The sequence below is a fragment of the Schistocerca serialis genome, chromosome 3, assembly GCF_023864345.2.
Source record: "Schistocerca serialis cubense isolate TAMUIC-IGC-003099 chromosome 3, iqSchSeri2.2, whole genome shotgun sequence".
NCBI lineage: Eukaryota > Metazoa > Arthropoda > Insecta > Orthoptera > Acrididae > Schistocerca > Schistocerca serialis.
This window is the reverse complement of record NC_064640.1, coordinates 250,547,818-250,575,054: the sequence shown is the minus strand read 5'-3', so window position 1 is coordinate 250,575,054 and position 27,237 is coordinate 250,547,818. Positions and strand designations below refer to the sequence as shown.

The 27,237-nt window shown below is 41.2% G+C and overlaps 1 protein-coding gene across 2 annotated transcripts in view; it reads right to left on the bottom strand.

Annotated features, from left to right (window-relative positions):
- LOC126469997 (uncharacterized) overlaps window positions 1-27,237 on the bottom strand; it is a 406,280-nt gene that overhangs the window by 58,159 nt on the left and 320,884 nt on the right. For both annotated transcript variants that reach the window (XM_050097453.1, XM_050097454.1), the window contains 2 exons: window positions 5,970-6,139; window positions 3,375-3,437 (listed from right to left, as the gene is read on the bottom strand). In XM_050097453.1, coding sequence (XP_049953410.1) covers window positions 3,375-3,437; window positions 5,970-6,139 — 233 coding nt within the window. The remainder of the gene's footprint in view (window positions 1-3,374; window positions 3,438-5,969; window positions 6,140-27,237) is intronic.

Genomic DNA, 27,237 nt, shown 5'->3' with positions numbered 1-27,237 from the left:
ACCATATTGATGGGCGCCGCAGACATAGCATCTTGTACTTTATCCACCAGGTCCACCACTGCATCTGGAGAGATATCTAACTCAGATGCTATAATCCCCTTAATTGGAGACAGCAAACAGATACTCCAAATACACTCCTGGAAATGGAAAAAAGAACACATTGACACCGGTGTGTCAGACCCACCATACTTGCTCCGGACACTGCGAGAGGGCTGTACAAGCAATGATCACACGCACGGCACAGCGGACACACCAGGAACCGCGGTGTTGGCCGTCGAATGGCGCTAGCTGCGCAGCATTTGTGCACCGCCGCCGTCAGTGTCAGCAAGTTTGCCGTGGCATACGGAGCTCCATCGCAGTCTTTAACACTGGTAGCATGCCGCGACAGCATGGACGTGAACCGTATGTGCAGTTGACGTACTTTGAGCGAGGGCGTATAGTGGGCATGCGGGAGGCCGGGTGGACGTACCGCCGAATTGCTCAACACGTGGGGCGTGAGGTCTCCACAGTACATCGATGTTGTCGCCAGTGGTCGGCGGAAGGTGAACGTGCCCGTCGACCTGGGACCGGACCGCAGCGACGCACGGATGCACGCCAAGACCGTAGGATCCTACGCAGTGCCGTAGGGGACCGCACCGCCACTTCCCAGCAAATTAGGGACACTGTTGCTCCTGGGGTATCGGCGAGGACCATTCGCAACCGTCTCCATGAAGCTGGGCTACGGTCCCGCACACCGTTAGGCCGTCTTCCGCTCACGCCCCAACATCGTGCAGCCCGCCTCCAGTGGTGTCGCGACAGGCGTGAATGGAGGGACGAATGGAGACGTGTCGTCTTCAGCGATGAGAGTTGCTTCTGCCTTGGTGCCAATGATGGTCGTATGCGTGTTTGGCGCCATGCAGGTGAGCGCCACAATCAGGACTGCATACGGCCAAGGCACACAGGGCCAACACCCGGCATCATGGTGTGGGGAGCGATCTCCTACACTGGCCGTACACCACTGGTGATCGTCGAGGGGACAGTGTCTAGTGCACGGTACATCAAAACCGTCATCGAACCCATCATTCTACCATTCCTAGACCGGCAAGGGAACTTGCTGTTCCAACAGGACAATGCACGTCCGCATGTATCCCGTGCCACCCAACGTGCTCTAGAAGGTGTAAGTCAACTACCCTGGCCAGCAAGATCTCCGGATCTGTCCCCCATTGAGCATGTTTGGGAATGGATGAAGCGTCGTCTCACGCGGTCTGCACGTCCAGCACGAACGCTGGTCCAACTGAGGCGCCAGGTGGAAATGGCATGGCAAGCCGTTCCACAGCACTACATCCAGCATCTCTACGATTGTCTCCATGGGAGAATAGCAGCCTGCATTGCTGCGAAAGGTGGATATACACTGTGCTAGTGCCGACATTGTGCATGCTCTGTTGCCTGTGTCTATGTGCCTGTGGTTCTGTCAGTGTGATCATGTGATGTATCTGACCCCAGGAATGTGTCAATAAAGTTTCCCCTTCCTGGGACAATGAATTCACGGTGTTCTTATTTCAATTTCCAGGAGTGTAGTTCATAGCAGGCTGTCTGGATCTGTACCAGCATTGATCTTACTCTGCAGGTACTGCAGGCACTGGGATGGTTTGTGGTCCACAATGCCCTCTTGTGTTAAAACCTGATGGAGGCATTCTTCTAGTGAAGCTGATACTTTCTGATTAACTATGTCTTCAACCAGTCATATGAATTGCTTTCAGGTGGTGTGGTAATTACATCCTGCACCTCAGTGACATAGCAGTGGTCGAGTTGACTTATGACCAATGTGAACTTCACAGACTCTGCAGTGATACCCAAGTAGAAGAAGCTAGTTTCAACTTGTGTGAATCAGAGGCCTGGATTGTGAGACCAGAAGGGCAGCAATCATGCTGTGTGTCTTAACACAGGGGGATTCATCACTACCAAGCATTCCATCATCTCACAAATTACCTTTGATAGTAACATGTAAAATTCATGCATTATGCAGGCAGATCATTTTGGGGTCATCACTTTAGCCATTGAGCTGTGATCCTGCCAATCCAACTGTAAATCTCACATAGAGTTATGATTAATTTGTACAAATAACTTTGTTCATTGTTGAAACTGGACAAAACAGTGAAACTCGTGAGCATCATGAATGCAGATATATGTGCTAGTCAGGAATGAACAAAACTGCTCTGTTTACCATAACTAAAATGACCCAAGACAATGATAATTCTTTGTTGAAGAAAGAGTGTACACAAAACATAAAACTTATAGGCCTGAGAATAAACAGAACATAGGAAACATAATAGGAATTCTGCACTCCTGGAAGCTAGCGCAAAAATTGTTTTAACAGCACAAAGTTTATAAACATAAAAATCACACCACACATGCATCACACTGCACAGACAGCGCTGACAGCCATGATAACTACACATCATAACTACATAGTATCAAAACTATGGCCCAACTTTTTGCATGGGGTCAACTGCTCGGGGCTGATATCTTGCAGGGGCACTTTTTTCTCCACAAAATATGAGGCCATGTTCCCCTGTCAGTAGTATCATAAAGTTGGAATTTAAATTTATACTGTGTGTAGCTCACAATACAAATGAAGACAACAATGAGAGATTCCCCAGTTATTTAATTATTAGCATTTAAAGACAAATATTTTTATTAGTACCAGTACTTCACATAGTGGCTACACTTATTTGTGCATTCCCTACATCATCAATAAATTGCTGCAATAGCCTCTTTAGTTACCTACTCATGTATCCACATCACTAGCATTGCAAATATAATGGAAGCTGTTCATTATTGTTAAACTGAAGCAGAAATGACATGATTTTCGTAGAATTGTCAGAATTTGAAAGGCCACATTTTTTTCCACTAGGAAATTCTTGTGGTTAAAAGACTTGATGAAACAATTATAATCATACACATTGTCACAATAACAGAAAACCAGGATGGGATACAAACAATTACAAATTATGTTATGGTGACAACTACTCATCTTTTAGTGAAACATATTAGTAATGGGAAGACCAGTACAAAATGCTGAACAATGTAACTAAAGTTTCCAACTTTCATTCTTATACAGAATGCAGCACACTCACATATAATGCAAATTAGGTTTGGGTGAATGTGCTCATGCATACATGCATGTGCCTGCATGTGCACATGCTCCATTTGTATGTTTGCAATCACTCACAGCTTTAGGCAGATCAATATAAATAATGTACATTTATAAGTACCTTTATGTACACTTAATAATATTCGATAAGTAGTTCTAAAGAGTTTCTAATACAAATAACTGGTGCTAAGGAGGAAAAGTTCCCTGCCATTTAAGGACTTCAGTGCAGTGTTTTGCTTACCAGGTATTCGTAACGATTCTTCCTACTTGCCAAACACATCACAATTAATCCAGTGACAATGAGCTGGAAAGAAATAAGAGAGGAAGCTTGTTTTAGTTGTATTGGATTATGCATGAAGTGATATTCCTGTTATTTTAAATGTGATGTAACCAGTCACGTAAAATTTAATGAATTATTGTTCTCCACAGTGAAAGAACCTACCAACAAAAATAAACATCAAGAAATTGATGTATGATTGAATCAATACACACTTTCTGTGTGTACTTTCCACTAATCATAATCAAGTGACAAAAATGGTATAAATAAATTATCACTAAATTCTCAGTTCATATGAAAAAATAGCTCAATCTTAATTATATGTTTTGGCCATGGACACTTGCAGCCACTTCTAAAACATTAGGTTATCTAACAAAAAAATAATTAAATCATTTGCATAAAGAAACATAACTGTAGCCAGTATTTCAGATTATAGGTTCAATCTGCGAAATGTACCAAAAAATAATAACCTAGAAGTTTCTGAGACTTAATTTCTCATCTTATATTCTGTTTCTTTGTCTTTTCTCATGTTATTTAATCATTTTCACATGGAGAGATGTCCCACCTGAAGAATCTCAACTATACTGGTTATTGCAGTATAATACTTTTGGCAGCACTTCAGTTTGCTATCCATAAAAATTTTCCCTTAGTTGTCATCATAGTTTTTGAAAATGTATGTTAAAGCATTGAGTAATTTGCTTTTTGTTAGTGTTAAATACAAGGAAAGCATCTCATTGCAACTGAAGACTTGAAAAACAAGTTAATACGTTTTCCTGTTATATGGGAACATCCAGCTGTCAAGACATAAGTAATGCTTACTATAATATGTTTTCCAAATAAAATCCCACCAGCAGAACATATTTAAGTGTTAAGATTCTTGTGTTGCTGCAAATAAATAATTCTGTGAAATGCTATGCTTTTGTAATATGCTTCTTCTTTATTTTGTAATGTTTGTCAAAAGAACTGCTCTCAGATCTCATACTATCAAAATAAAATGAGAACAAAAAGGAAAGGCGTAACTAGTTTTGGTAAATGATAAAAATCCAGGACATGTTGAATTAGTACTAAATAAAACAGGACCTCAGAATGTGGTGTGAATACATTGTGTGTCCACTAGTTACAAAAATTGTTCCTCAAAATGTGTTTTCCATGGAACTGCAGATGAACATGGACATTCAACACTGTTGAGAAAATCAAGATTTGAATTTTTAAAAATTTTTTTGTGAACTGAAGTACCTAACATACGCTGAGGTGACAAAATTCATGGGATAGCGACATGTACATATTCAGGTGGTGATAGTGTAATGTACACAAGGTATAAAAGGGCAGTGCATTGGCAGAGATGTCATTTGTACTCAGCTAATTCATGTGAAAAGGCTTCCCATGTCATTATGGCCATGCAACAGGAATTAGCAGACTTTGAACACAGAATGGTAATTGGACCTAGATGGATGGGATATTCCACTTTGGTATTCATTAAGAAATTCAATTTTCTGAGATTCACAGTGTCAACTGTGTGCCAAGAATACCAAATTTCAGGTATTACCTCTGACCATGGACAACACACAGTCCAACAGCCTTCACTTAATGACCAAGAGCAGCAGCACTTTCACAGAGTTATCAGTTATTCACACAACACTGTGTGAAAAAACCACAGAAATCAATGTGGGACATATGACAAACTTATCTGTTAGGACAATGTGACAAAATTTGCTGTTAATGGGCTATGACAGCAGAAAACTGACACGACATGACATTTCCTGCACTGCCCCACCTCGGTTCATGACCATGTCATTGGACCCTTGATGACTGAAAACTATGGCCTGGTCAGATGAGTTCCAATTTCAGTTGGTAAGAACTGATGGTACAGTTTGAGTGTGGTACAGACCCTTGACCACAGACCCAAGTTGCCAACAAGGCACTGTATGAGCTGGTGGTGACTCCATAATGGTTTGGGCTGTATTTACACGTAATGGACTGCGACCTCTAGTCCAACTGAATGAATCATTGACTGGAAACGATTATGTTTGTCTACTTGGAGACCATTCACAGTCACTCATTGACTTCACATTCTCAAACGACAGTTTCGTGTCACCAGGTCACAATTGTTTGTGATTGGTTTGGGGAACATTCTGGTCAATTTGAGTGAATGGTTTGACCACCCAGATCATCCAACATGAATACCATCAGTCATTTATGGGACATAATCGAGAGGTCACATTGTGCACATCATCCTGCAATGGCAACACTTTTACAATTATGTATGGCTGTAGAGGTTGCATGGCATAATATATCTGCAGGGAACTTCCAACAACTTGTTGAGTCCATGACACACTGAGCTGCTGCACTACACTGGGCAAAAGGAAATCCATCATGATAATAGGAGGTATCTCATGACTTTTGTCACCTCAGTCTAAATTGTCTCTACAAACTGTGTTCATATGTTATTTTTTAGTTTAAAATTTTATTTATTAGTGAAATTCTTCCACTCATATGTTATGATCAAACTGGAGCCATGTGACAGATAAAAATTTATATACACATTCAATTACATCTTACCATAGTTGCTGGTACATAAGTTGGTACAGTCTCAAAGTAATTCAGTGAAGAAGTGTATGATCGTAGCATGAAGTATACTGTGAGAAACAGTATTCCCAAGAGTACAGACAGTCCTCCACATGCTGTGCAGAGGAAAACATATTTTCGGAGCCAGCAGGAATGTGGCAGAGCTGAAACAGAGCAGAAAATATTTAGCTTTATTCATAGTTGTAAACTACAGAGATGAAGGCATTTAATTGACTATTTAAAATGTGAATGTAATGAAATTGTTTCTCAGTTTATCAATTTTCTCAGCTGACAATTTAAAAACAAATTTTATAATACATAGACATAAATGGAGCCTGTGATTCAATTCTTTCTCTATCCAAATACATCTAAATTAATTCTGGGCCTGCTTATCAACAAGACTGATGAATGACTTGACAGTGGGTTATGATCACTGATATGATCCATACCACATGCCTCTAAGTTCTGTATAGTGTGAATCCCAATGACCTCACTGGTCATGGTCACTTCATAAATAATCATTACATTTTAGGCTAAGCAAGAATGTAAAATGTTGGAAACTCTGCAATTGATACTAGGTCATACGAATGATACAACATGAGAAGATGCCATTAGATCACAAGTGGCAGCTTGTTACCATTGACACAGTCTGGAAATCAGGCTGATTTTATGTCCTTTTGCCAACCTAATCAACTCATGGTGAACGGAATTCCGTTGTGAGGTATTAACACTTACAGATCCTATACTGGAAGATGTTTAATGTATAGTATCATCAGAGTCTCACAGGCCGCAAGCCTGCAGATGCTAGCTGCCACAGAAGTATCTGAGGTCAAATCATGGCTTTCGCATTGTTTTGCCTATGTAACAACACTGTTCTCTACAATGGATGGCTCAGAAACTGAATCCCAGTGCAGTTTCCTACCAATGTGTAAGGACTATTGTGCATTATGTCAAATTTTGTAGTGTTCCTTGTTAGGCCCACTTTGGGCAAGCCATTTATGAGATGATAGCTTTATTAAGCAGCCAAGGGAGATAATTTACATTAAATATATCTGTTCATTACAAACAGTGCACTAAAATGCAACAAACTGCACACAAGAAAAATATAGGGTTAGGTGTGGTAGCTGCATGAAAGCAATTAAAGTACATGAATTACCAACTTTGGACCACAGCTATGTTGATGGTATTGGTAGTGGTTGTTGTTTTGCAGTTGTCACTTCAAGGACAGGTTTGAGGCCTCATCCCACACCAATCTATCCTGTGCAAGGCTCTTCATCTGTGCACAACTACTGCAACTTACAACCATTTGAACCTCCTTGCTGTTGTTAAGCCTTAATACCCATCTAGAATTTTTACCCTCCACACTTCCCTCCATTACCAAACTGACGATTCCATGATACCTATCAAACTGATTCCCTATTTTAGTCAAGCTCTGTCATTTTTTTTTCCTCCCCAATTTCATTCAGTATCTTCTCATCTAATCTTCAGCACTCCCCTGTTATACCACATTTCACTTTTTTTTTTAGACTGAACTGTTCATCATTCACGCTTCACTTCCATACTAGGCTGCACTCCAGACAAATACCTCTAGAAAAGACCTCCTAACATTTATATTTGATTTTAACACATTTCACTTTTTCAGAAATGCTTTCCTTGCTATTGCCAGTTTGGACTTTATATCCTCCCTACTTTGGTCATCATTAGTTATTTTTCTGCACAAATAACAAAACTAACCTACTACTATTAGTGTCTCATTTACTAAAATAATTCCCTCACCATCACCTCATTTAATCTGACTATATTCCATTACTCTTGTTTTGCTTTTGTTCATGTTCATCTTATAACCTTTAACCAAAATGCTGCCTATTCTGTTCAGCTATTCTTTCAAGGCATTTGCTGTCTCTGACAGAACTTTGTGTTATTGGCAAATCTCAAAATTTTAAATTCCTCTCCCTGAATTTTAAGTCCTGTTACAAATTTCTCCTTGGTTTCCTTCATAGCTTGCTCAATGTACACATCAAATAACATCAGGCACAGTCTACAGCCAATAATAGAAAAAGGTGGATTATTCTCCATGATCTTATACCACTCTTGCTGCTAATATTAATTAGTTTTTTCTTTTAGAAACCGTTTTCATTAATAATGTATATAGACACAGCAACGTATAAGGATCTACAGGAAATTACGATATTTGCATTTCATTACATTTTGTTATACACAGTATAATTTACAGTCTGTTGATGTCAATAGTGTAAGGAGTTCATACAGGAACATTTTATTTAAAGAAATAATCATCACAATTCTATCCTGATGGAAATTGTTTTAAAATTGACTTCGTTTATTTGAAAGCTCTTATTCTTCTCATTCAAGCAAATGTTTTACAATTTCTAAAAACTTAATATTCCAAAAGTTACTCATATTCAAAATGTTTGTTTTCCAGAATATCCTGATTTTAAAAAACTTTCCAAAATCCACTGGTATAATTTTGTAGCCCTGATTTTTCTACTTCAAAAAATGTATACTCTTATTGAAACAATCTGACAGTTTATAAATTATTCCAGTTAGAAAATTTCACTAATGGCAGGCCTTGTCTGGAAAATGCTTGGCAAATCTTGGGAACCCCTGAGCATATTAAAACTTCCCTGTAGTAAAGTAGTACCATTTTTAATTTATACAGATTCTGATTAAATAAATCTATTGTATCTTTGAAACTTTCTCTTTGTGTGTTTTTTTATGTTTATGTCTGAAATTAAATGGTACAGTCCTTTCCCTTCTCAGGATTTCTGTAATATGTGCATCTTTTTATTCCTGGCATATAAGCAACATTGACACAGCTACTGTATAGTAGCAGCTTAAACTGACAACTGTAAACAACAAACGTGCATTAGATCAAGCAGCTTTGGGGATATAGAAGTATGTAAGTTACTATATTTTGCGTATTTTTGTTCACTGATGTCTTATGGGATAATATTGTTTGGCAACTCCTCACTTAGGCTAAAAGTATTCATCACACAAAAGAAGATATTATGTGTGGAGTTCATACACATACATCTTGCAGGTGTCCCTCTAATCCTAGAACACTGAAAGGTGGGGGGGATGTTACATTGCTACTAAACTATCATAAAGTTTACTACTCCACATTTTATTAAAGATAGTCAATTTATTGGTTATTTGTTAGCTAATTACCAGTATGAGCACTCCAAATTAAGTACAAAATGTCGTGTTACACTCTACTGCATTTGTAAATTTTGTGAGGGTTTAATAATGAGGATTAAGCAGCTGTGAATATTAACCATGACCTCACAGTACATTTATTCACTTATATAATCTGTTATCAACAATCCATCTGAGTTTGAGAGTAATAAAGATATTCGTATTTACAGCACTAGAGGGAAAAATGATCTGCATTACCCTTTATTGAATCTAGCTCTGCCACAGAAAGCAACAAATATGCAGTTATTAAACTCTTTGACAATATACCCATGGACATAAAATGTCTGGCAGATAGCAAAAATATCTTCGAATGTAGATTAAAGGGTTTTCTACTTAACAACTCCTTCTATACCATAGAAGAATTCTTGAGTAGAGATAATTACTTATAACAATACCATAAATGGCCAGTATGCAACAATATAATAATTATTGTTTATTTTTTACTTAGTTGCATGTAAGTGTTCTATGTTTGTTCTGTTGACACATTCCACATCATAACATTTATCGTGAATTTGATCTATGGAACAAGTACTATAACTAAGTGACTGAGCAGGCAGCATTCAATATTGGATATGCAGCCACAATATGTCAACAATGTTGTATCGCAAATTGCAATGGAGCAATGTCTATAAATCAAGTGCTCAATATATTCTTCAGAATGTTTTGAAGCAGAGAAAAACGTGCGCAAACTTTGACAGGCACACTTTGACTCCAAAACAAAAACAATGATGAATGGCTGCCTGCCATGACTTGGCTGAAATGCAAGATGTGAGCAACTCTATTCTGTAAAAAAGCATCACAGGTGACAAGACCTGGTGTTATCAACACCAACCTACCAAAGTATGACAAAGTGCAGAAATTCACATGAAGCATCAATGCTTTGAAGTCATAACTGACATTGAAGCCAATGTGATATGCAAGTTGAACAGTATCCCTAAGAAGGACTTTTCTGACAGTTTCACATGATGGTATGAATGTTCTGTTTGTTGTAGTCAACTGAGGGGAGACTACATAGAATGTCTAAAATGTTATAGTTGCCATCTTAACTGTTCTCTGATTTTTCTATTAATCCAGTCTTGAAACTTTTTGGGTCAACTGGGGTTTTCAGACATCATCCATAAAACCACAGTCAGTGGCTAGCGAGCATTCAGTATGTAAAAATCATTTAGTTGTCGTAAGTCATGATTGTGGAGTTATAGCGTAAAGTGTAGAGATTGGACTAAAAATATTGAAACACAGTGAGAAATGCATCCTTGAACATAAATGCAGATGCTAGCCAAGCCTGCATGTCATGCTGTTGTATTTGTCCATGAATGGCATCTGTGCAAGGCCCTCAATACACTGCAAGTGTCAGTCATGGTCAGAACAGTGTTCTGTGTTGTTGTCAGTACATTATGTCAGAGCTAAGTAAACTCAAACGTGGGAAAATAGTTGGTGATAGTATGATGAGTGTTTCTGTAACCAAGGGAGCTGGAGTGTTTGGTGTTTCAAGAGACACTGTATCAAAGTTTTATACTGCATAAAGGGCAAGTGGAAATAAATCATCTGCTAAGTCGCAGTGAGGACAAAAGCGTATGTTGAATGATCATGAGGGAAGATCATTGAAGGAGACTGTGGCGAATAGCTCAGGACTGGTTTTGTGATCACGAAAATGAACTCTCACATCTCCCCTGGGCACCACAGTCACCAGATCTTTGTGGTCTACTTTAGAGAGAAGGGTGCACGATCGCTATTTAGCTTCATCATCACTGCCTAAAGTTGTCACTATTTTTCAGGACAAATGGTACGATATTCTCTTAAAAACCATACAGGACCTGTATTATCCATTCCGAGGTGACTGGAAGCTGTTTTGAATGCCAAGGGTTTTCCTACATGACAACAGGCATGGTAATGTGTTGTGGCTGTGGTGTTCGCATATTTTTGTCCACCTATTGAAGTATGCTACTTCACTGTGTTGCCATTTGAAAAATTGTGTTAAACTGCTCACGGATTATGTGAAGTGCTGACCTGTGAGTATTACAGTTGCAAACTGTGTGTTGGTCTTAAGGTAGCATGATTGACTGCGTGCAAGTACCCTATTTTAGTCATCCAGTAAGTGAGAATGGCGACAACGGCCGTACCACAGAGGTAACACCGGTTCCGGTTAGATTACCGAAGTTAAGCTCTATCACGCTGGGCTAGGGAGCTGGATGTGTGACCATCTGGTCTGCCAAGTGCTGTTGGCAAGCGGGGTGCACTCAGTCCTTGTGAGTCAAACTGAGGAGCTACTTGACTGAAAGTAGCGGCGCTGGTCTCGTAAACTGACATACAGCTGGGAGAGTAGTGTGCTGACCACATGCCCCTCCATATGATGCATGTGGGCTGAGGATAACATGGCAGCCAGTCGGTATCACTGAGTCTTCATAATAATAATAATAATAATAATAATAATAATAATAATAGCTTTATTCAACACAAGACACAAATACAGACATTAGACCATTCTTGCATAGACCGCCAAATAACCCACAAGTCGAAACAACAATAAAAACTATCAACACAATCATACACAACAAAATAAATAAAAACACAACTATGGAAGAGTTACAGCTACTGGTTTATATAGGAGTACTCACTACACTAAATATACACACTAGGCAGAGATCAGAACCAACCAACACACAGAAGAAACCCACAAAACCAGCATGGTAACACAGGCTACAGATCAGAATAGAAAAACTGAGAAAAGACATCAGACAGCTAACACAATTTATAAGAAATGAAATGTCAGAAAAAAAACGAAAAAGGTTAGGTAGAATCTCACAACAAGAAGTGATAGAGCAATTAGATGAAAAGAAGCAGAAATTACAAGCATTGGCCAAATGACTTAGAAGATACAAAAAAAGTGAAAATAGAAGGAAACAAAACCAAACATTCAACACAAACCAAAAGAAATTTTACCAGACAATAGATAATACACACATTAAAATAGACAATCCACCAAACATAACAGACATGGAACACTTCTGGAGCAACATATGGTCAAACCTGGTACAACATAACAGGCATGCACGGTGGATACAAGCAGAAACAGATACATACAAGATGATACCACAAATGCCTGAAGTGATAATTTTGCAACATGAAGTCACCCAAGCAATTAATTCTATTCACAATTGGAAAGCCCCTGTGAAAGATAAAATAGCAAATTTCTGGCTAAAGAAATTCACCTCAACACATTCACATCTAACTAAATTATTTAACAGTTACATTGCAGACCCATACACATTCCCTGATACACTTACACATGGAATGACTTATCTGAAACCTAAAGATCAAGCAGACACAGCAAACCCAGCTAAATATCGCCCCATAACATGCCTACCAACAATATACAAAATATTAACTTCAGTCATTACACAGAAATTAATGACACCTACAACACAGAACAAAATTATAAATGAAGAACAAAAAGGCTGTTGCAAAGGAGCATGAGGATGTAAAGAGCAACTGATAATAGATGCAGAGGTGACATATCAAGCTAAAACTAAACAAAGGTCGCTACACTATGCATACATTGATTACCAAAAAGCTTTTGATAGTGTACCCCACTCATGGTTACTACAAATATTGGAAATATACAAAGTAGATCCTAAATTGATACAGTTCCTAAACATAGTAATGAAAAATTGGAAAACCACACTTAATATCCAAACAAATTCAAATAATATCACATCACAGCCAATACAGATTAAGCGTGGAATATACCAAAGAGACTCATTAAGTCCTTTCTGGTTCTGCCTTGCTCTGAACCCACTATCCAACATGCTAAATAATACAAATTATGGATACAATATTACTGGAACATACCCACACAAAATCACACATCTGCTATACATGGATGATCTAAAACTACTGGCAGCAACAAATCAACAACTCAACCAATTACTAAAGATAACAGAAGTATTCAGCAATGATATAAATATGGCTTTTGGAACAGACAAATGTAAGAAAAATAGCATAGTCAAGGGAAAACACACTAAACAAGAAGATTACATATTGGATAACCACAGCGACTGCATAGAAGCGATGGAAAAAACAGATACCTATAAATATCTAGGATACAGACAAAAAATAGGAATAGATAATACAAATATTAAAGAAGAACTAAAAGAAAAATATAGACAAAGACTAACAAAAATACTGAAAACAGAATTGACAGCAAGAAACAAGACAAAAGCTATAAATACTTATGCTATACCAATATTGACCTACTCATTTGGAGTAGTGAAATGGAGTAACACAGACCTAGAAGCACTCAATACACTTACACGATCACAATGCCACAAATATAGAATACATCACATACATTCAGCAACTGAAAGATTCACATTAAGCAGAAAGGAAGGAGGAAGGGCATTTATCAACATAAAAAACCTACATTATGGACAGGTAGACAATTTAAGAAAATTCTTTATAGAACGAACAGAAACTAGCAAAATACACAAAGCAATCACTCATATAAATACATCAGCTACACCACTGCAATTTCATAACCACTTCTACAACCCTTTAGATCACATAACATCAACAGATACAAAGAAAGTAAATTGGAAAAAGAAAACACTACATGGCTAGCACCTGTATCATCTAACACAGCCACACATAGATCAAGACACATCCAACACATGGCTAAGAAAAGGCAATATATACAGTGAGACGGAAGGATTCATGATTGCAATACAGGATCAAACAATAAACACCAGATATTACAGCAAGCATATTATTAAGGATCCCAATACCACAACAGATAAATGCAGACTTTGCAAACAACAAATAGAAACAGTAGATCACATCACAAGTGGATGTGCAATACTAGCAAATACAGAATACCCCAGAAGACATGACAATGTAGCAAAAATAACACATCAACAGCTTGCCTTACAACATAAACTTATAAAACAACATGTTCCCACATACAAGTATGCACCACAAAATGTACTGGAGAACGATGAATACAAATTATACTGGAACAGAACCATTATAACAGATAAAACAACACCACATAACAAACCTGACATCATACTCACCAATAAAAAGAAGAAATTAACACAACTAATCGAAATATCCATACCCAATACAACAAATATACAAAAGAAAACAGGAGAAAAAATTGAAAAATACATCCAACTGGCTGAGGAAGTCAAGGACATGTGGCATCAGGATAAAGTTGACATTATACCAATTATACTATCAACTGCAGGAGTCATACCACACAATATCCACCAGTACATCAATGCAATACAGCTACATCCAAACTTATATATACAACTATAGAAATCTGTAATTATTGACACCTGTTCAATTACCCGAAAGTTCCTAAATGCAATGTAACATATACCGTACAGTTAAAAGAAAGTCACGCTTGATCAAGGTCAGCGTCACCTTCCATTTTTAACCAGACATAACGTCTGAGACAAGAAAGAAATAATAATAGCTTTATTCAACATCGAATGGTGCACTGCACATGTACAAAGAAACAGTAATGATTAAAGTTATTTGTACAATACACAAGACACATTCTTCTGAATGCATCATTAATTTACAACAAAATTACAATAAGATGTTTACTAATTTCTATTCACATGATTTCACAAAGCATTTGTTGTTCTTCATATAAGTATGGTACCCTTCTAATGTGTAGAAAGTGTGTTTTACTAAAAATTTCTTAAGCTGATGTTTCAGTTTAATTGTAGGAAGAGCCATGACTGCACTAGGCAGTGCATTAGCTAATTTTATACCTGCATACTGAGGCCCCTTTTCATAAAGTGCTGTTCTGTGGCTGCCAATGTAAAATCTTTCCTTATTTCTAGTATTGTATTGCTGGAAATATGAATAAGTGTTTGGGTGCAGTATTTTCACAAGCAATATGGCTTTTAGAATGTATGTGTTTATAATAGTTAACACCTCTGTTTTTGGAAACAAGTTGCCACAAGATTCCCTACATTTTGCCCCACAGATTATTCTCACACCCCTTTTTTGAAGAATGGGTAGCTTATCTAGATTAGCTTCGGTTGTTGCCCCCCAAATTTCAATACTGTAGTTCAAGTGAGAGGAGAAAAGAGCATGGTATGCAATTTTTAGGACTACAGTGTCTTTATAGAACTTGTTAATAGTACTGATTGCAAATATATTTTTTGACAACTTAGTTGCTAGGAAGTCAATATGTGTGTCCAATTTCAGGTTGCTTTGGATTGTTACACCAAGGAATTTTACACTAGGCTCTTTCTTTACCAATTCGTTGCCAATGTATAATTTAATTTCATTATTCAAACTACTTCTGTTAAACTACATCAAACATGTTTTACTGGTGCTTACATTTAAGTGGCTTTCATTAAAAAACTGAACAATTTCTTTTGTCACATTTTTACACTTGGCCTCTAGTTCATTACATGATTCCTTTTTACACACAATGGACATGTCATTGGCATAAAGAACAATTTTGGAATTTATAGTACAGTATTTAATATCATTTACATAGATCAAGAACAGAAGGGGACCCAACACCGAGCCCTGGCACACGCCATATTTTATGCAAGTGATCTCTGATTTGTAGACACCACTTTCCGTTTTAAGCAGAACAAACTGTTTTCTATTGCTCACATAACACTTTATTAGGTCATAATCAGCGCCTCTAATGCCCATGTTCCATAGCTTGTCTCATAGCATGTCAACATTCACACAATCAAAGGCTTTTTCCAGGTCTAGGCATACATGTGCCGCACGTTCCTTGCTTTCGATACCCCCTAACACCTCTTCAATTAGTTGAGCTGCTGCAGTGCTAGTTGATTTACCTTTTAGGAATCCATTTTGATTTTCAAACATCAGGTTGTGTTTGTTAAGAAAGTTTCTAATCCTGTTGTATATAACTATCTCAACTATTTTGGAAAAGACAGGAAGGATTGAGACTGGTCTGTAGTTTTCTATTTTGTTGTTGTCACTTTTCTTAAAAATGGGTGTTACCTGTGCTATTTTTAGTCTGTCTGGAAAGGTGCCTGATTCTATTATATTGCTGACTGCTGCAAACAGGGGTACAGACACATTTTGGCTACAGGCTTTTAAAACATTAATATTTAGGCCATCATGCCCAGCTGAATTAGAGGGTTTTAGAGAGCTAATGATGCCCATTATTTCATGGTCACATGTATTACCTTTAAAACTTTAGTGCATGTTTTTATGTTTGTCATTTATGGCTTCCCCTACAGAAGAAAAATATTCGTTAAAAATATTTACAATTTCCAGTTGGTCTTTTATGAGCATGCCATTGTGGTTAATAGTAAAGTCCATACAGGATTTCTCATTGAAGGTTCTAAAACTGTTTATGACTGCCCAGATGCCAGCAGTTACGTTGTGTGAGTTTTGAAGTTTATTTGCAACATAGTTGCTCCTGGTCTGTGTGACTAAGTCCTTATAGTGTGCTTGATATATTTTGAAGGCTTCCTTTAGCTCAGGAAGCTCAGCATTGCACTATGGAGTAGTTTTAATTTTTCCCTAGCTTTACCCAAATATTTTTGTTTATATTTTTTGTTTGTTTCATTTTTGTGATTACAACTGGGCATGTGGTATCAAGGCAGTAATAGAAGTCAGCAGCAAAGCTATCATATGAAAAACTATTATTTTCAAACCATTTTATATGTGCTAGCATGCAGTTCAGTCTATTTATGTTGTCATTATACATTATTCTTTTAGTTCCAAATTGTTGCTTTGTGGTGACAGTGGGGGCCTCATGGAGCTCCAATTTAAGCTGTACTGCATGACCTGTTCAGGCAGAGTTTAGTTTTAGTAACTGAGAACCAGAGCGCTTAGCGACTTCCAAAAAACTGTACACATAGTATTGAACGCTTATGAAACTTTTTCTCACTGACATCCGCCGTAAAATGATGAAAAAGGAGTGGTAGAGCACTTGCCCGCGAAAGGCAAAGGTCCCGAGTTCGAGTCTCGGTCTGGCACACAGTTTTAATCTGCCAGGAAGTTTCATATCAACACACACTCCGCTGCAAAGTGAAACTCTCATTCTGGAAACATCCCCGAGGCTGTGGCTAAGACATGTCTCCGCAATATCCTTTCTTTCAGGAGTGCTAGTTCTGCAAGGTTCGCAGAAGAGCTTCTGCGAAGTCTGGAAGGTAGGAGACGAGGTACTGGCAGAAGTGGAGCTGTGAGGACGGGGCGTGAGTCGTGCTTGGGTAGCTCAGTTGGTAGAGCACTTGCCCGCGAAAGGCAAAGGTCCCGAGTTCCTGTCTCGGTCCGGCACACAGTTGTGATCTGCCAGGAAGTTTCAGTTATGAACCTCTTCTTTCACATCGCCGTCGGAGCTGAATCGCTTTGCGGCCAAATGTTCTGTTAACCTAGGGAACAGGTGATAGTCAATGGGCGCCAAATCAGGACTATAGGGTGCGTGGGTGATTGTGTTCCACTGAAACTGTTGCAGGAGAGCGTTTTCATGGAGAATGTGTACGCCGTTGCCCATCATTCCTCTTCTTCGGTTCTGAATTGCCCGTTTGAGTTTTTCAGAGTCTCACAGTACCTGTCAGCGTTAATTGTGGTCCCAGTGGGCATAAAGTCGACCAACAATACCCCTTTCCCATCCAAAAAAACGTTGTCATGACTTTACCGGCAGACTGTGTTTGTTTGAATTTCCGCGGCTTTGGCGAAGAAGGATGCCGCCACTGGCGTGATTGTTGCTTGGTCTCAGGTGTTAAGTTGTATGCCCAGGTTTCGTCACCCGTGACAACTGAGTCCAGAAACAGCATGGCGACGAGCTGGTATGGCTTGGGCATTCAAAAACTGCCACAGCGTCTACAAAAATGCATCGCCAGAAGTGGTGATTATGTCGAAAAATAGCTAAATGTTCGAGCTGTAAACTGATGTAAACCATTGTAGAAATAAACAGATCTATGTACTTATAAAAAAATAGGAGACCTTACTTTTGGGATTACCCTCGTATTAGACCCAGGTAAACCATGCCTAGGTTGTTTTAAATTTGACTGTATGTGATACCAGTACATCAGCCACATTAATTAATATTGTCACCCACCATATTAATTCCCTGTCATTGTCACAGGCCTTGGGAAAGTTAGTAGAATATACACTCCTGGAAATGGAAAAAAGAACACATTGACACCGGTGTGTCAGACCCACCATACTTGCTCCGGACACTGCGAGAGGGCTGTACAAGCAATGATCACACGCACGGCACAGCGGACACACCAGGAACCGCGGTGTTGGCCGTCGAATGGCGCTAGCTGCGCAGCATTTGTGCACCGCCGCCGTCAGTGTCAGCCAGTTTGCCGTGGCATACGGAGCTCCATCGCAGTCTTTAACACTGGTAGCGTGCCGCGACAGCGTGGACGTGAACCGTATGTGCAGTTGACGGACTTTGAGCGAGGGCGTATAGTGGGCATGCGGGAGGCCGGGTGGACGTACCGCCGAATTGCTCAACACGTGGGGCGTGAGGTCCCACAGTACATCGATGTTGTCGCCAGTGGTCGGCGGAAGGTGCACGTGCCCGTCGACCTGGGACCGGACCGCAGCGACGCACGGATGCACGCCAAGACCGTAGGATCCTACGCAGTGCCGTAGGGGACCGCACCGCCACTTCCCAGCAAATTAGGGACACTGTTGCTCCTGGGGTATCGGCGAGGACCATTCGCAACCGTCTCCATGAAGCTGGGCTACGGTCCCGCACACCGTTAGGCCGTCTTCCGCTCACGCCCCAACATCGTGCAGCCCGCCTCCAGTGGTGTCGCGACAGGCGTGAATGGAGGGACGAATGGAGACGTGTCGTCTTCAGCGATGAGAGTCGCTTCTGCCTTGGTGCCAATGATGGTCGTATGCGTGTTTGGCGCCGTGCAGGTGAGCGCCACAATCAGGACTGCATACGACCGAGGCACACAGGGCCAACACCCGGCATCATGGTGTGGGGAGCGATCTCCTACACTGGCCGTACACCACTGGTGATCGTCGAGGGGACACTGAATAGTGCACGGTACATCCAAACCGTCATCGAACCCATCGTTCTACCATTCCTAGACCAGCAAGGGAACTTGCTGTTCCAACAGGACAATGCACGTCCGCATGTATCCCGTGCCACCCAACGTGCTCTAGAAGGTGTAAGTCAACTACCCTGGCCAGCAAGATCTCCGGATCTGTCCCCCATTGAGCATGTTTGGGACTGGATGAAGCGTCGTCTCACGCGGTCTGCACGTCCAGCACGAACGCTGGTCCAACTGAGGCGCCAGGTGGAAATGGCATGGCAAGCCGTTCCACAGGACTACATCCAGCATCTCTACGATCGTCTCCATGGGAGAATAGCAGCCTGCATTGCTGCGAAAGGTGGATATACACTGTACTAGTGCCGACATTGTGCATGCTCTGTTGCCTGTGTCTATGTGCCTGTGGTTCTGTCAGTGTGATCATGTGATGTATCTGACCCCAGGAATGTGTCAATAAAGTTTCCCCTTCCTGGGACAATGAATTCACGGTGTTCTTATTTCAATTTCCAGGAGTGTAGATATCACCATATTCTGCTGATGAGAGTCTTCTCAGTATACACCACCTACAAGCATGTTCAAAAATGGTTCAAATGGCTCTGAGCACTATGGGACTTACCATCTGAAGTACAAGCGTGGCTCCAAACAACAGGATATACACTATCTGATGACAAGTTTACGGACACCGTTACATAATGCAGAACTGACCACTAGGCGTCACGTGAGGTGGACTCGCCATGGCAGTATTGTGTTGTCGGTATCCCACTGCCACCAGTGTACAGCATGGGTCAGTGTCTGACCTGATCCAGTATACATTTTATACAGTAGATATCCCCACAACACCACTGATGAATCTGGCCTTATACGCTGATGACACAGCCTTGCGCACCAATAGCCTTAATGCATGAATACCGTAACGGAGAGTTCAGATGCACATAAATCAACTCGGCAGCTAGGCGACACAATGGTGACTAGCTTTCAACCCAAAAAAATGAAGGCCGTCATCATTATGAAATGGGTGGCGCCAGGATCTCTGCCACCGCCATCGTCAGAGGAACAGCCGTGAACCGGGCATCATCTGCCTGATACTTTGGCTTCGCGTCAGACAGACATCTACTTGGCGTCAACACAGGGCCGTTGGACGACTCAAGGACTTATATCCAACTCTCAGCCTACATTCGACGCTACCCTCTCACGCCGGTCTTGATATCTACAAATGCCTCATATGATCTTTCCTCGAATATGCAGTAGCTACTTGGGGCAGTGTTGCAGACACCCACGTCCGACGGCTGCAACAAATTCAGAGCAGGGATAGCGACTGACCCTCCACCTTCCTCAGGATTATCCACAGTACGAACTGCATCTGTTCGCTGATGTACCACGACTGAAAGAACGATATTGAGAAACTGCAAGAAAGTTTTACCAACAGACTGCCAAATCTGCAAACATACACATCAGAAACGCGGCCAACAATGACAAGTACCGGCTCATTGAACAGTGGCCACAACACATTCGGGACTAGTACTGTGCGATAATTTAAAAAAAAAACAACAAAAACTGAATAAATAAAGTAAAACACAAAGTGTTAAAACTTCATCTTAAACTGGGAGTGAAGAGTTTCCAGTGCTGAAGTTCACTTCTTCATCGCAACGACAGAATGGGTTGGTCATAAGAGCTCAGTGACTTCGAAGGTCATCGGATGTCATCTGAGTAACAGAACCATCAGAAACATTTCAACCCTTCTACAGCTGCCAAACGCGACTGTTTGTGACGTGATCGTGAAGTGTGAACGAAAAGAAACAGCCACAGCTATCCCGAGGACCAACCAGAAAACTTGTACTGACGGACAGGGATGGGGAACAATGGTCGAGTAGCTCGTCATACGCCACACATTTCTGTAGTCAATGCTAAGCAACGCTTGACGTGACTTAAAGAGCGTTGCCACTTGACAGTGTGGATGACTGGAAACGAGGGATTTGGTATGATGCGTTATGCTATACCATGTAGCAATCCGCTCGAAGGAAATGGGTTTGGCGAATGCATGGAGAACATTAGCTGCTATCATGTGTAGTTGGGTTGATATGAGGGGAAGAGACCAAACAGCCGGGTCATCGGTCTCATCGGATTAGGGAAGGATGGGAGAGGAAGTAGGCCCTGCCCTTTCAAAGGCACCATCCCGGCATTTGCCTGAAGCGATTTAGGGAAATCACGGAAAACCCAAATAAGGATGGCCGGACGCGGGATTGAACCGTCGTCCTCTCGAATGCGAGTCCAGTGTGCTAACCACTGCGCCACCTCGCTCAGTTATCGTGTGTAGTGTCAACAGTGAAGTATGGAGGAGGTGGTGTAATGGAATGGGGGTGTTCTTCACGGTTGGGGTGAGATCCCCCTGTTGCGCTTAAAAGTGCGAAATGCGGAAGGATAGGAAAACATGTTACAGTATTGTCTACTGCGTACAGTTGAAGAACAGTTCAGAGACGATGACTGTTCGTATCAGCAGGGCAACGCCCCTTGTTATGAAACAGCATCTCTGAGGAAATGGTTTGTGGACAACAATATTCCTAAAATGGACTGGCATGCCCAGAGACCCGATCTGAACCCAGTGGAACACCTCTGGGGTGAATGAGAACGTCGACTTCACTCAAGATAGCAGTGTCCAACATCATTACCTTTTCTAGTTTTGGTTCTCGGTGAAGAATGGCCTGCCGTTCATTCACAAGCATTCACACACCTCACTGAATGTGTTCCAAGTAGAGTTCGATCCGCCACAACGGTGACGTGTGGACACACCTCATATTAATGACCACTATTAGATATTCGGATACCTTTTATCAAATAGTGTATTCACGTATTGTGAGTTAGAAAGAAGAACTGACTTTTAGGCAGTTAGGACTTGTGCTGCCAGAGAGTATAGGACCATTTTCGGACTTACAATTATTCCAGATGAGTGGCTAGATTAATCAAAAGACTTTGCACATTAAGTAAGATTTCCTTAAGATGTTCATCATCATCATCATCATGATCATCATCCAATTGACACACACTGCTGGATACAGTTCTCCTCTGGAAAATTTCCCATGCAATGCTCGCGTCACATATCAGTATACGAATAAACAGTATTGTCTAAGAACGATCTCAGGATGATACTAGAACAATTACACTGTTGATCATTAAACTGCAACGACAGGAAAGGCAGTAAATAGCGAAATTTTGCTTATTATGTGTTAAACTGTAGAAGAAAGAATGCGCGATTAAATTTGGAGGTGATTTGCGGAGTATAGAGGATGCGAAATTTGGTACACAGAGCTGCCAGCAACTATAACTCTAACCTGGCTACACATCAAGCTAAACTGAGCTTGGCTGGCAGATACAGATACGTCATTCCAAACTACTTCAATGCTAAGCCAGGGCTCATCATTTGCAGTGGCTGGCGAGTGGTTGCATGACAGTTTCCCGGCAACCTGTGTCCAGATCGCGTAATTGGGTGAGAGCTTTGGAGAACATCTACATCTACATCTACATCTACATGGGTACTCTACAAATCACATTTAAGTCCCTGTCGGAGGGTTCATCGAACCACCTTCACAATTCTCTATTATTCCAATCTCGTACAGAGCGCGGAAAGAATGAACACCTATATCTTTCCGTACGAGCTCAGATTTCCTTTATTTTATCTTGGTGATCGTTCCTCCCTATGTAGGTCGGTTTCAACAAAATATTTTCGCATTCGGAGGAGAAAGTTGGTGATAGGAATTTTGTGAGAAGATTCCGTCGCAACGAAAGACGCCTTTCTTTTAATGATGTCCAGCCCAAATCCTGTATCATTTCTCTGACACTCTCTCACATATTTCGCGATGATACAAAATGTGCTGCCTTTCTTTGAACTTTTTCGATGTACTCCGTCAGTCCTATCTGGTAAGGATCGCACATCGCGCAGCAGTACTCTAAAAGAGGATCGACAAGCGTAGTGAAGGCAGTCTCCATAGTAGAACTGTTACATTTTCTAAGTGTCCTGCCAATAAAACGCAGTCTTTGGTTAGCCTTACCCACAATACTTTCTATATGTTCCTTCCAATTTAAGTTGTTCGCAATTGTAATACCTAGGTATTTAGTTGAATTTACGGCTTTTAGATAAGACTGATTTGTTGTGTAACCGAAGTTTAACGAGTTACTTTTAGCACTCATGTGAATGACCTCACACTTTCGTTATTTAGAGTCAACTGCCACTTTTCGCACCATTCAGATATCTTTTCTAAATCGTCTTGCAGTTTGTTTTGGTCTTCTGATGACTTTATTAGTCGATAAACGACAGCGTCAACTGCAAAAAACTGAAAACGGCTGCTCAGATTGTCTCCAAAATCGTTAATATAGATAAGGAACAGCAAAGGGCCTATAACCCTACCTTGGGGAACGCCAGAAATCACTTCTGTTCTACTCGATGACTTTCCGTCAATTGGTACGAACTGTGACCTCTCTGACAGGAAATCACAAATCCAGTCACATAAATGAGACGATATTCTATAAGCATGCAATTTCACTACGAGCCGCATGTGTGGAACAGTGTCAAAATCCTGCCGGAAATCCAGCAATGCGGAATCGATATGAAACCCCTTGTCAATATCACTCAAAACTGCACGTGAATAAAGAGATAGTTGTGTTTTCTAAACTCATGTTGACTGTGTGTCAATAGACCGTTTTCTTCGAGGTAATTCATAATGTTCGACACACAATATACACTACTGGCCATTAAAATTGCTACACCAAGAAGAAATGAGATGATAAACGGGTATTCATTGGACAAGTATATTATACTAAAACTGACATGTGATTAGATTTTCACGCAATTTGGGCGCATAGATCCTGAGAAATCAGTACCCAGAACAACCACCTCTGGCCATAATAACGGCCTTGATACGCCAGGGCATTGAGTCAAACAGAGCTTGGATGGCGTGTACAGGTACAGCTGCCCTTGCAGCTTCAACACGATACCACAGTTCATCACGAGTAGTGATTGGCGTATTGTGACGAGCCACTTGCTCGACCACCATTGACCAGGCGTTTTCAATTGGTGAGAGATCTGGAGAATGTGCTGGCGAGCGCAGCAGTCGAACATTTTCTGTATCCAGAAAGGCCCGCAACATGCGGTCGTGCATTTTCCTGCTCAAATGTAGGGTTTCGCAGGGATCGAATGAAGGGTAGAGCCACATCTGAAATGTAACGTCCACTGTTCAAAGTGCCGTCAATGCGAAGAAGAAGCGACCGAGACGTGTAACTAATGTCACCCTATACCGTCACGCCAGGTGATAACGCCAGTATGGCGATGACGAATAAACTCTTCCAATGTGCGTTCACCGCGGTCGCCAAACACGGATGCAACCATCATGATGCTGTAAACAGAACCTGGATTCATCCGAAAAAATGACGTTTTGCCTTTCGTGCACCCAGGTTCGTCGTTGAGTACACCATCGCAGGCGCTCCTGTCTGTGATGCAGCGTCAAGGGTAACCGCAGCCATGGTCTCCGAGGTGATAGTCCATGCTGCTGCAAACGTCGTCGAACTGTTCGTGAAGATGGTTGTTGTCTTGCAAACGTCCCCATCTGTTGACTGAGGGATCGAGACGTGGCTGCAGGATCCGTTACAGCCATGTGGATAAGATGCATGTCATCTCGACTGTTAGTGATACGAGGCCGTTGGGATCCAGCACGCCGTTCCGTATTACCCTGCTGAACCCACCGATTCTATATTCTGCTAACAGTCATTGGATCTCGACCAACGCGAGCAGCAATGTCGGGATACGATAAACCGTAATCGCGATAGGCTACAATCCGACCTTTATCAAAGTCGGAAACGTGATGGTATACATTTCTCCTCCTTATACGAGGCATGACAACAACGTTTCACCAGGCAACGCCGGTCAACTGCTGTTTGTGTATGAGAAATCGGTTGGAAACTTTCCTCATGTCAGCACGTTGTAGGTGTCGCCACCGGCGCCAACGTTGTGTGAATGCTCTGAAAAGCTAATCATTTGCATATCACAGCATCTTCTTCCTGTCGGTTAAATTTCCCGACTGTAGCACTTCATCTTCGTAGTGTAGCAATTTTAATGGCCAGTAGTGTATTTTCTAAAATCCTGCTGCACATCGACGTTAACGATATGGGCCTGTAATTTAGTGGATTACTCCTACTACCTTTCTTGAATATTGGTGCGACCTGTGCAACTTTCCAGTCATTGGGTTCCAATCTTTCGTCGGTCGAACGGTTGTATATGATTGTTTAGTATGAAGGATGCATCAGCATACTCCGAAAGGAACTTAATTGGTAAACAGTCTGGACCAGAAGACTTGCTTTTATTAAGTGATTTAAGTTGCTTCACTACTCCGAGGACATTTACTTCTACGTTACTCATGTTGGCAGCTGTTCTCGATTCAAATTCTCGAATATATACTTCGTCCTCTTTTGTGAAGGCAATTAGGAAGACTGTGTTCATTAACTTTGCTTTGGAAGCGCTGTCTTCGATAGTATCTCCATTGCTATCGTGCAGAGAAGGCATTGATTGTTTCTTGCCGGTAACATTCTTCAGATACGACCAGAATCTCTTTGCATTTTCTGCCAGGTTTCGAGACAAAGTTTCGTTGTGGAAACTGTTATAGGCATCTCGCATTGAAGTCCGCCCTAAATTTCGAGCTTCTGTAAAAGATCGCCAATCTTGGGGATTTTGCGTCTGTTTAAATTTGGCATGTTTATTTCGTTGTTTCTGCAACAGTGTTCTAACCCGTTTTGTGTACCAAGGCAGATCAGTCCGTCGTTTGTTAATTTATTTGGTATAAATCTCTCAATTGCTGCAGATACTATTTCTTTGAATTTAAGGCACATCTTGTCTACACTTATATAATTAATTTGGACTGAGTGGAGATTGTCTCTCAGGAAGGCGTCAAGTGAATTTTTATCTGCTTTTTCGAATTGGTATATTTTTCGCTTATTTTTCGAGGATTTGGGGATTACAGTACTCATACTGACCAGGGCAACGGACCAACACAGACAGAATGGGCAACATATATACTTCCGTTATCTGGTTGGAAGATAACGTCAGAGATCTCGAAAACACAGCGCAGCCATCGGCCTCAACAGTTATAAAGGTAAGTCCTGCTGTCTGAATTACTGGCTGAGTGAACCAGAGGTGATCGTTTTATGTACCCTGTGACACTCCATACACCAGGTGCTTGGTCTGTATTATGAGCATTGAGACATGTGTGTGTCCATTATGATCATGTGTACCAGACTCGATAGGCCGCCATCCTGTACCTGGTGTTGCCATTGGGTGCACCACTATTAGTGTGCTTCTCTCTTTGCTGCCACATCAAGGGAAGCTGTAACAATGGTTGCTGTGCTGACAGTCTATGGTGCTCCAGACATCATTGCACTGTCTGTATGGATACTTGTCTTGCTGTAAGAAAGCCCATTTCCTGATTCAAGGTGCGCGACGTGCCTGCAAGATCCTACGCTGTTCTCTCAGGCGCTAGTCGCTCGGGCAGCTGATATCCTTTATGGCGTTGAGTATGGGCCTCCTGAACCCATCGGTTCCACATGCACATCGCAGTCGTGGGATCCAACCAGTGATCTCTGGATCCAACGAATGGGAGCAGCAATAGTACAGAACGACAAACTGCAGTTTCGATAAGCAGCGATTCTGCTGCTGTCGAATTTTGATATGTGCTGGTAAACTTTTCTCCTTTTAACATGAGGCATAACAGTATCTTCTCACAAACAAACAACACTCAAATGCGATTTGTGATTGAAAATCCCACTGAGTAGTCTTTTCTTATATACAAAATATTACTCCTACATCCTTTGTGTGGTTACCCGCTGGGGTAGCCGAGAGCGCTAATGCGCTGCTTCCTGGACTCGGGTAGGCGCGCCAGCTCCAGGTCGAATTCGCCTGGTGGATTACCGACGAGGGCCGGTATGCCGGCCAGCCTGGATGTCGTTTTTAGGCGGTTTTCCACATCCCGCTAGGTGAATAC